The following is a 12376-nucleotide window of genomic DNA, read 5'->3' on the forward strand; positions in this document are numbered from 1 at the left end:
TATACTTTTTTATTTGTATGTTTTAATTTTTTTTTAGACACAAATCTGTGCTTTCTTTGAGTCAAAGTTGCATGCTGCTTAAGTCACGGGGCAGTTTCAACTGCTTGTGACCATTTTCAGGAGAATGCCAGGAGAAGTGTCCTGCACTCGCTCTGCCATTTTTTTTCCTTTTTCTCCTTTTCAACCTTTGATTCTTTGGAGAAAATAGATATACCTCTTGGAGCATTCTGTGTTTTTCTCCACAACAAGTGTCTAATGTCTAATAAGAATGGCGAATCAAGTAAGTTCTGCAGATTTGTTATTGCATCTTTTGTTCATTTTTAGTCTTGTAATGTTTCGCAAGATGTCCTTTATATAATAATTGTGTGCAGGACTTGTCTAAGGTTAATGTATTTTGCTCCCTTCGTGGTATCATTACAAAGTGTTTGTTGTTTTTTTGTTCCGCACATTTGCATATGTGTTTCATTAAAATAAGGTTTATTTCTCTTTTTTTTTGTGTTCTGCACATGTGGTTATGTACTCTAGTAGTTAATGTGTTCTGCAGTATTGTTTTTGATAGTTGCATTGTTCACCATGTAATTTTGTTCTGCCAATGTGCTTATGTGTTTCATTAGAATAAGGTTTCTTTCCTTTTTTATGTTTTGCACCTGTGGTTATGTGCTTCAGTATTGTTTTTGATGTATAGGTGTTCAAGATGTCTCCACGCTGAAAGTTCAGATTCGGAACATTCATACAGATTTTCTGATTCTGAAACTTGTGAAAGTGACGAGGATGTTGAAGAGGAGATCAATAATGGTGTTGACGTTGATTCGGGTGCAAGATGCTTTATTTAAAAAAAAATGATTTTAGTTGTTGTATCCATATGATTGGTTCTACTAGTCAATTTCTAAACAATGCTGTGCATTTGGGATGCCTTGAAAATTTGAGTTAGAGTTTGTCTCTGTATATTGGTTCGCAATAAAGTGTTAAATATTTACTAGATATACACCAACACTTTGGTACTGTGAAGTTACTCCATGTTATGTAAATCAGGGATGTAGTTTAACAGAGACTAAAACAAAAAGCAAAATCTGAAAGTGCATTAGACTTGACAAATGGATACTAATAACATGCAAGGCTAAACATTACCAAATGACGCAGCTAGATAATGTCGACATGAACTAAGTGCAGTACCACAACTCTGGGCACTTTCATTAGCAAACACAAAGTTTTAAATTCATATAAACAACCCGCTAGAAATGTGTATCCCCATGTTCTAAATTCCCACAACCAAAATTGTAATTTCATAACAAAATATATTTCCAAATAATCTAATGTAGCAACTAAACATAAAGTCTTACAATCGTGGAACACGTTAGGAATATATTTTCTAGTGCTAAAATCGTTAATCTCCCAACAATTTTATTTTGCTGAAATTGACCATCTTCTGCAACGCCAAATGCCTCTTTTTTGTTTTTGGACCTTAATAGCATGCCAATCACGCTTCCACGTACTTTTTTCTTAAGCAAAGTACCCTTTGAAACAACGTGGGCAGACTTGCAACTATGCCCGTCATCGTTAATAGTTATGCATTCAGGCTTCTTTTTTGTCCAATTGTATACCCATGAGTTATCGATCAGTCTACTTCTTCTCCTTCGCCCTATACACATTAGACAGTAAAGCTTATTACACATTTTGCAAGACACATTAAAAAGAACAAACTTCGTTTCCAAAAGAACAAGATAGTAGCCTCAGTAAATGTGTTACAAACACCAATATTATAACCAAATAATGACAGTGGAAGGTCATGCACAAGTCTAGCACACACCAACTTTAAAACTTAAAATGCATAACACCAAAATCTAATAATTATCACATAATCTGCAACTTCAACATAAAAACATATAAAAAAACGCAGAACATGGCTATCAGCGAGTGAAGAACACGAATAATCTAATAAAAATACGATATACCAAACTATCAACAAAATATTCTGCGGTGTCTTAATGCAACACTCATTATCCAAATAGCATCAGTTACGACTTTAGTGTTTAATTTAATATATATGCTTGTTGTCAAGTGAAGAACACACAGAGAGTTCCATAATCTACAAAGGCCACAAAAAAAAAAATGGAAGTCCTCCCCGAAGCACAAACAACATATGTAGGACAACCTATTAAATACGACTACCAGGATTTACAAACTCACATATTATAGTGCTTAGTGCATCGATATGCAGCAAAATTGCAGCACTGGCATATTAGTCGGTCAAGCTTATTACAAACTTGCAGGACACATTACAAATACCAAACTCTGTTTTCAAATCAACAAACCAAATGCAGTATCACATAATATGCAACTTCAGGATCAAAACAGCAATAAATTGCAGAACTTAAATACAAAATACATTTAGAATTTGAAGAATCTAATACAAAACAAAACCCCCAAATATCACCAAAACGATCTAAAGTGTTTAAACACAACATTCGTTATCCAAATAGCTTGCAATGTTAAGTGAAAACACACACCCAGTTCAGTTTCTAAACAAAGCCCCAAAAAGAACCCAGAGGGCAACCACAAATTAGAGACGACAAATGAAGGACAACCCATTGAACCAGGCTGCCGGCGTTCATAAATTCGGGTAATTTAGTCGTCAAAAAAACGACATTCAATAAAAATGAAGAACATAATAAGGAGTTCGTGGGAATACCTAAACTCATATTCGTACAAAGTTGAGGCGTCCTGCAAATCCCTCCCCAGTCGATGACTTCAGTCTCTAAAGTTCCGCACCTAGGGTTGATCACAGCGAAAATCAAGCACTCCTGGTAACGATGGTAGTTGTGTGCTTCGACGGAGAATGCGGGATATGGATTTGAAGAAACATGACCAGATCTGGATTTTAAAATTGTTTTAAAATGATCAGCCTTTTTTTCTCATTAAATCTTAGCCACATGATCTGTTTAGAATCCAACGGTAGATCTTAGGGACTCCAATTTCTCATAAATAATAGTATCCCACAGATCTCCACTCTATAACATAATATATATATGTATGTTAGGGAGAGGTTCAAAAGAGACCGGGGAGTAGCGGGAAACCTGAGAGACCATGATCTCTACCATTAATTCTCTTTTGATCTTATGGTCTATATGTTATACATACATACTGGTATTCTTCCTTATTTAAACTCTAGGGGTAGTATATTATATTTTAAAAATACGCATTATGCATACATTAATCATACGATTTTGTTAATTGTACTTTCATAATTATGTGGATTAATTACCATCAAAATCACAGTTACAGTTCTTTATAATATACTATTTAAATTGTTTTCATGTATGTAAAGATCTTAGAATAACTACCATTAATGATACATATTTCATTAATCATACCTTTTTTAAATAGATTGTATGAAGATTTGGGTGCACTATTAACATAAATTAAAAAATTTACAATTAATATATTACTATAAATTACATTATGCAATTTATCACAGTTTCGTTGGAATATGTTATCGATATTTTTACAAAAATTAACAGATTCTAGTAAATATTTTATGAAATCTTACAAAATCATTTAAAAAGATTACTTAAGAGAATCTTTATAAAGATCGTAATAAAGATTATTTTAAAGATCGTATTAAAAATTATTTAAAAGATCAAAGTAAAGATAATGAAAAAGATTCTTTAAGATGATCGTGGTATTATTAAAATGTACATATCGGATAATTTTTACAAGATTCTTTAAGATGATCGTGATATTATTAAAATATACATATCGGATTCTTTAATATCGTGAATCTTAATATTATATATCAATCATTTTTTAAGTGTTCTCATATGTTTAATCTCATCATAAATAAATTCTATTAAACATGGCCCAACATATTTAATCATGTTTTGCCAACTATGTAGTAGCGAATGTTTTATTAAGATTCTCTTAAGTGTTTATTAGCAAAAAAACACTTAAGATTACAATTTATACTAAATTTTTTGATTTATATTTTGCACTAATGCATCAATTAGAAGAATCTTAATAAATATATGACTTAAATAGATTATATCAAATAAATTTATTATTATTATTCGCTTTAAAAAAATTAAATAAAATTATTATTGTATGAAACACTTAATGTAGCAATTAAAAGAACCTTAATATAATTTTGATATTCTCTTAAGTGTTTATTAGTTCAAATTATTATTTTTTAATTATCATTATATGAAACACTTAATGCATCAATTAGAAGAATCTTAATAAATACATGACTTAAATAAATTATATCGAATATATTTTACTTTATTTAAAAATAACATATAATAAAATCATAATATATATATATGACTGGCTAACGAAACACCTAATAAAAATTTCAATGAGAAATTTTTATATACTAAATGTTCTGCTAAGTTTTTTTAGTGAATTTAGTTTACTCTTTTCTTTACAAAGTGTCGAATATAATTTATTGTATATAATATTTTTAAAGAATCTCAATTCGAATTAAAAAGATCATATAATAAAATTTATTAAGATCGCTAACATATTTTGTTACAGAGATTCGCAAGGTGTTTTATTAAAATTTAATATATTTATTTTTGTTTTAACAACTATTCTACAAAAATTTACTATAATTTTTTAGTCAACTAAATATTCTACTAAGTGTTTATAAAAGTGCTCTATTACATATTACGATATTTACTAAAATAGATTTGGTTAAAATATGAGAATACAAAAAATTCCGCAAAGATATGTAATTAATAGTTCAACAAAAAAATTGATGTGAGTTCTCTAAAAAATATTATTCTATTAAGTGTTATAATGTACATTTTAAATGACCTAACAAAAATTTCAATGTGCCATGGTTTTAATATTATTCTGGTAAGTGTTCTACTAATTTTAGTGATTTAATCAGAGATCAACATAATTTAATCATTATCATGTTTGATACATATAGTATTGCGTAAATATATTCTTTCCAAATCTGAAAATATAATTCAATCTCAAAAATAAGAGCACAATATCTCATTTCCAAATATAAAAAGATTATTCAATCTCTACATAAATGCATAATATATCCTTTCCGAATCTGAAAAGATCATTAAATCTCTACATAAAAGACATATTAATATCTTCCATGAATACACAGATTATAGAGATTTGAGAATATAAAAATTTCCTCCATTAATAGGAATAATTACTGTATTGCCATTGTCAAATGTATTCAAGATTGTATAAAAATACTACTAACGGATGGTCTAGATGGAGTCTCTTGCGTCTCTCAATACGGAGAGTCTCCCTGGAACTCGACCCCATATATATATGTATGTATGTATGTATATATAAAGCTATATATTTCATATTGATGCAAATTAAGAAATGTGATTTTGATTCGTTGGTTTGAAAATATATAAATGAGATGTACAATGTGCAATATATTTAGTTTGGTAATGAAATAATTCATCTCTATTAAATTAGTTTAAGTTTTAAGTTTTAGGTGTTACCTGTGAAATTTATATATAAATATGGAAGCCGGACTTCAAAAAGATTAATATTAGAACTTCGAAATGTATGTAAATTTGATTTAATATTTCTTAACAACACAAATAATCTTTAAGGTGCGTGATTTTCTCAAAGAATTTATACAAAATTAATATTGATCGTCTTCAGTTTTCAAAACATTCAACCATATAGTTTAAATTAGGAGTGAGCAAGGAAAATCGAAAAATCAAAAAACTGAAGAAAAAAAAATCATAAAATATCGAAACCGATAAAAACCATAATCGAACCGAATAAACGGTTTGGTAACAGATTTGATTTTACCCCTTAAACTGAACCGTTTAAATATATATTTTTTAATATTACATATATCTTATATTTTTATGAAATTGTATAAACTTAAGATACATAAACTTCATATTATTGTAGTTTACAAAATTACTTCTAATGCTTTTATAAATTAATATTATGATTATTTATATATTATAATAGTTAAGAATTAAAAAAAAAACAATCGATGGAAGGTTAACCAAACCGGAAAAAACCGTTTTAAACAGTTCGGTTACGGTTATTATATAAAAACCGAATTGTACCTACATACACGGTTCGGTAACGATTTTAGGTCAAAACCGAGCCGAACCGACCGATGCACACCCCTACTTTAAACTAAAGCACACGATCAATCTGAAGAGGAATTAAAAAAAATCAAGCTTATAAAAGTTATTGGGAGGATTTATGTATGTTAGTCAAGTCAAAAATTGTTGTGCCACTGACCATTTAGACTTTAAGTAATATGAATATGTAACTGATTTTCAAAAAAAAATAATGATTTAATTAAGAAGATGTAAACTTTAGATTAATGTTGAATAGAAAAAAGTGAATAATATGTAATGTTAGATGAAAATAAGATATTTTTCAGATAATGAATATTATAAAATCACACAATTTTTTTACCAATGACAAGTTACATTATTACTAATTTCAACATCCGTGTGAGAAACAATTATGATACATTTACAGCTTGCACGGATTTTTACGTTAAAAATATGAACAAATAGTGAAATTTACTCTTCCGTCACACGGGATATAAGTTAGTACTACTAATAGGTGAAAACCCTTTGTTTCCTATTAATAATAATTTTTTAAATATTGTCTTTCATATTTACTTTTAACATATTTTATTTGTTATTTACCCGAGACTTCTATTACACATGCGAATCCTATACGAATTTAATTCTATCCTATTTTATTTTATAATCAAACAAACGTACACATCCTCGACGAAGCAAAGCAGATATTATTCAACCAAGAGTTTGTTAATATCATATATTCTTACATATTTATTAATTGTTTTATTTAGATACCCCTTTTTTTAGCATCATATATGTTTTATTTAAAATACCTCTTAATCATGTAATATTATATATGTTTCCAATATATTCTTTTTAATATTAAACTTGAAAACTCTTACTATACCTACAATTTTATACGACCGTTTTTATAAATTATTTAAATTCTATTTAAAGAAAATATAATTCTATTTTCATTTTTTTCCCATGTTTACTTATTATACATACTAGTTTACAACCCTCGCGATGCACGGGATTGTATTAATTATTAATAATTTTCTTATATACGTTTAATTTAATAATTAATTTCAATATGTTATCGATTAGATTCAAAGCCTAAATCTTTCGAAGCATTTCAAATATTAAAATATTAAATATTATGTAATAGAGAAATGCTAGGGTCCCAAAATAACTCCCAAAAACACATGACATGTTTTATTTAGTGAAATGAATGTGCACAAGGGGGGGACCCATTTATAAATTGGGATGTTTTTTTGGGACCTCTAGCATATCTCTATGTAATATTAGACCTAACGGTTCTAATAAATTTGATATATGAGATCTAACCACAAAAACGATGATATCAAACTACACATTAACAAACTAAACTTTTGTATGTTAAGTTTTAATAAGATAGTATTGCTTATTGTTATGGTCATAAACTTTCACCTTTTTTTGTATACATATTTTTCATGGTTACATTTATTAAATTTTTATTATCAAACTCGAATTTTCTATTACACCTATTGACGGTTTTTTAATTGCTTAAATCTTAGTGTAAAAAACCGGAACAAATCAAACCGCATAATACCCCTACAACAACAATCATAGTCGAGTAAGACATACTAAAACCTTTTCAATCTATATATATTAGAGATATAATAAAAACTTTAATACTTTATATATGTAAGTACACCTATTTTGAAGTTATAAATATATAACCACATTTATATAAAGATTAACCAGTACTATTTAGTAATTTAAAATTATATTTTATTAAAAAGTATTTGTGCTTCGCATTTGTTGTGAGCTAGAACTATAAGAGCATAGTCATCCGCTGCCCCATTCTCATCTTCGTATTCTTACCAAAACTAGTACTTTCTTATATTTTTCTCAATAATATATTTATCATCTAAAAATTTACTATATCCCATTCTCCATTTCAGTTTCCATATTTATTATTATTATTTATTTCTCTCACTTCTCTTTACAACTTCAACTACTAACTATTATTTTATCAATGATCACTCCTCTATATTTGGGGACTTGTTTTCTAGTCATCCATAAATCAAGGTACCAAATGTAAACTTGTTTTTTAGCTTAAGTTCATAATTATATATTTAGTTTTAGTTCATTATTTAATTTCCTCAATATACGGGGATGGAGAAAAAATGGGAAACCCGGTATGAATTCTCTAATTGAGCGATAGTGTTGCTTTATCTAAGCTTCAAAGCTCTGGTTCTACTTGACAGTGTTTGTTACTACTAATAATTAATTAATTAGTATAAGCACATGAATTTATGGAGATCAAGCACAAACACAAAAATTAACATATAAATCTCAGGTTTATACAAGGCCCCTTAAGTTTAACTTTAATCTATCATTTTATAAAAAAATTCACATCTTACCTTACTGACGCAAGTACTCATTTCTTAAATATATTTAAGATAAAATATCTTAGTAATTTGGGAAATTGATATAGTTTCATCTAATCTAGGAAATTAATATAGTTTCACCTCTAACAGGTCCCTTATTCTTATTTCGTATTTAATATATGGTTTTAAGTCCCTGGCATACGTATGTCAGGGACCGGTTAAACAACATATAGTTTTCTAACCGTTGGACCAGGATTATAACAAAAGTTTAGTACATCCGACGCTTTTTAACCGCTGGACATAGGTTATAATCCTGGTCGTCGAATATTCATCCAACGGCCAGCAAAGTGTGTGCTATGTAACCGGTCCATGGCATACGTATGTCAAGGACCTGGACCCTTAATATATTATGTATTTATATGTAACTGGTCCCTGGCATACGTATGCCAGGGATCTGGACTCTTAATATATTTTGTATTTAAAAGTAACTCTAGCATAACTTTAGCAATGAACAGTGGAGATAGAAAATGAAGGGTTTGCAACATTTTATAAGGTTAGACTTTAAGGAAAAAATAGGGTGTCATAGTGATTTCTTGAATCAAAGTATAATTATTGTGTTCTCAATTCTTAGATTATAATTTAGGAACATAAATAACTAATTTATTGAAGTTGCTATGACCATTCTAAAGTGTGCCCAACTACTTAACTACTTTTTACTTGGGCGAAGGATTTTTATTAGTGGAGATTTTGTCAATGTCAGGGTCCATAATTATTAATAAGACTTGAATCAATAGAAATCCACCGCCTAACTAAAAAGTGGTTGGTAGTGTGTTCCCATGTACTAGAAAATCCGTTACTTAAATTGATACAACAATGAATTTAATTTTGCCTAAAAGTAAAGATAAACTCACATATTTTTAGGCACCGAGTATCCTGAAAGATCGGCCACGGTGGTCAGTGTACTGCGCCACTTGCCCAATCTATCCATGTCAACACGATTCTCATGTCTTTCAAAAGCTTCTTTAAAACGCCCAGTTTGGTGTCGCACAACAGATGGATCAATTTTGTAGAACACAGGAATTACACATCTATTCATTCTTTTGTAGCAACTGAGGATCGCTACTAGCTCGTCAAGGCACCAACGTGAAGAAGCATAATTTTTGGAGAGGACAACAATGTAAGTCTTGGATTCCTCAATCGCTTGAAGCAAAGCGTCTGCAATTACCTCTCCGCTGCGTAGCTCAGGATCATCCATAAATGTTCGAACACCGTTGCTTTGTAAGGCTCCATAGAGATGATCAGTAAATGAATGTCGCGTATCACTGCCTCTGAAGCTTATAAAAACGTCCCAGCGAGCTCGATGACTTGTAGAAGCCATTAATTTGGACAACAGATTGAAGAGCGAATCTAGTGGAAGATGATTATATACGTAACAGACTTTGTAATTAGAAAACCAGGATTTCGAAAAAACCGGCCGGAATCCAGGTTTTCTAAAATGATTGAGGAAAGATGAATAGATGAATGACTTGAGTACGAATTCAACGGGAGCATAAATGAATGGACGCAAACCTTTGCTTTTCCTTTGTCTTTTTGGATTTGTAAAATAAATATTAAGAGATTCTATTTATAAATTTATTTTGTGAGTAACAGGAATGAGTTTTGCTAAAAACTTGAAGAAGCCATTAATTTATATCACTTTATAATTAATTAAAGGTCAAATGGCTATTCAAAATGTACTATATAAAATTTTTTATTAAGGAATTTAAATTTTTTTTGATAATTATTAACAAATTATTTGATATTGGTGACTATTGTTATTCACACAAATTTATGCCCTTAAACTTATACATTTTTTATAAATAAAATATGAATTTATGCACTTTCTAAAAAACAATGTATTAATAATAAATAATAATAAAGTATATGTTACAATTTTTTAAGAGATTTTTCATAAATAGTCAAATCTAGAAATTTTTTGTAAAAATATTGTAATTTTTTATATTTTTTTTGCAAGAATGCTGGTCTTCCAAATAAAAATTACAAAAATGCTATTTTTTGAAGAAAAAATTACAAAATTACAGAGGTTGCATTTGCAACTATATATACAACTGCTAGCAATTATATATGCAATCACAAATGCAGTTTTGAAAAAATTTGTTAAAAATTATATTTAATTACAAAATAAGTTGCAAGTGGTTGTACATGGAGAAAATTGAGTACCTCTACTAGACCGGTAGTAATAACACAAAATCAACTAAAAACAATAATAAAATCAATTAAAATCAACTAAAGTAATAACAAACTCAACCAATTACTCCGTGCCATCAATTCCACAACCCAATGAACATACCCCGATACGCGACAATATACATAAACATATTCGATTTTCTTTCTCGATTTTTTAATTTGATTTCTTCGATTACAAAGACAAAAAAAGGAAGGTGATCCATGACAGTGATGGAGAATGATGATAATGGGTAATAATTAGTTGAACGAAAAAAGAAGATAAGGCAGCTGCAGAGAGTATTTGAAAGACTTGCATATGGAGGGGAGGGAGGAGAGTGGAGGATGTGGTTAGTGGAACGATCAGGGGTGAATGAAGGTGAAGTTTTGAACACGTGATTGAGGAAAACGTAAGAGTCATGGAGGGTGGAAATTATTTTTTTAAATTTTCTCTTTCTGAATAAAAATATTAAACTTATATTTTAATTCACAAAATGGAAATTTGAAAAATAATGGTTCTAACTATACGATTATTCACTTAAAAATGTATATCAAAAAATCATACATCAAATATTTGAAAACAGAAGGAGTACCTTCCAAGAGGTGAAGAGAAACAAGACCAGAAGTAAGTCTCAAGTAATGCCCTTTTCTTCCTGCAAGCTATGCCATGGAGGACCCCAGACTCCAGAGCATATGCATATCCCCTACATAGTTTCATTTCAATATGCAGCAACCAAGTTCAAATAGTTTGTAAAGCAAATCAAAGTTAGGCGTCTGATTAAAGTCCATTTCCGATGAGTTCAAGATTCACTCCAGGGCCACAAGAAAAATGCACGACTTGCATAATCGACTGCATTGATCCCGGTAGCTACACCACCCACGGAATTTAACGAACCTGAAAGAGCATGAGTCATATTCTGCAGAGCGCCGTTCTTGCCTATATCCGTATGTCTTTTTTCAGCCTACCCAAGTCCAACCCCCTCTAGAGTTATAAAACAGAAAAAATTTCTAGTTTCCGCTGTTCTTCATGTTTTTACTAGATAGACTTGGGCAGGCAAGCTATCTGTAATCGTTGATCTATACTGTATACAGCCGCCTGCATTCCCACTATCTTGGACAGAACTGGATAACATAAGCTTGATCCTGGCCCCCTCCAGGCATGTAGGCAGCTATATCCCTTTATAGAATTCGAATTAAGCTTGGCTTAGCTCTTTCCAGAGATTTTTTTTTTGGTGGCTCCTTTAAAATTCAGACCGTTTATTTTCAAATTCAACACATCTAGGACCATTGGTTAAATAAAGCTTAAATAACAAACATCACAGCATGCTGATCCTAAAAAAATTACCTAGTAAAATCTTAGCAAGAAAGAAAAAACCTGGTGCTTCTTTAACCCATGGTATATATCCAATGAATTTTCCGGAGAATATGAATAGCACGATTTGTGTTGAAATAATAAGTTTCCAGTATTTGAATAACCTTTTTTTCCTCCGTCTGACGAAAAAACAAGCAATATCTACGAGTATATCTTGTAGCACAGGATCGATTGATTTCGACAGGTCAATGTGAATAACATGTTATTTCAAAACATCTTAAGTGGCTGTCTCTGTATTGTGGGCGACCATACCGGTCTACGAATTGGGGAGCGTAAACGCTGACACGGTGCCCAATTGTAGGGTACATCTGGCGAAGGGGAAGGAAAAAAAAAACCAAGAGATCCAATTTTTGATGCCAGCGTGA

The 12376-nt window shown here is 30.1% G+C and overlaps 1 protein-coding gene across 1 annotated transcript; it reads right to left on the reverse strand.

Moving 5' to 3' along the window:
- Nucleotides 1-1152: 1152 nt before the first annotated feature.
- On the reverse strand, nucleotides 1153-10052 carry LOC108208803 (disease resistance protein RLM3-like). The gene is made up of 3 exons (XM_064087620.1): nucleotides 9328-10052; nucleotides 2690-2871; nucleotides 1153-1639 (listed from the first exon to the last, which is right to left on the reverse strand). Exons 1-3 carry the CDS (start codon nucleotides 9792-9794, stop codon nucleotides 1323-1325), a joined length of 966 nt encoding a protein of 321 aa, XP_063943690.1. The 5' UTR covers nucleotides 9795-10052; the 3' UTR covers nucleotides 1153-1322.
- Nucleotides 10053-12376: the final 2324 nt, after the last annotated feature.

Source organism: Daucus carota, chromosome 2 (assembly GCF_001625215.2).
Source record: "Daucus carota subsp. sativus chromosome 2, DH1 v3.0, whole genome shotgun sequence".
Classification (NCBI taxonomy): domain Eukaryota; kingdom Viridiplantae; phylum Streptophyta; class Magnoliopsida; order Apiales; family Apiaceae; genus Daucus; species Daucus carota.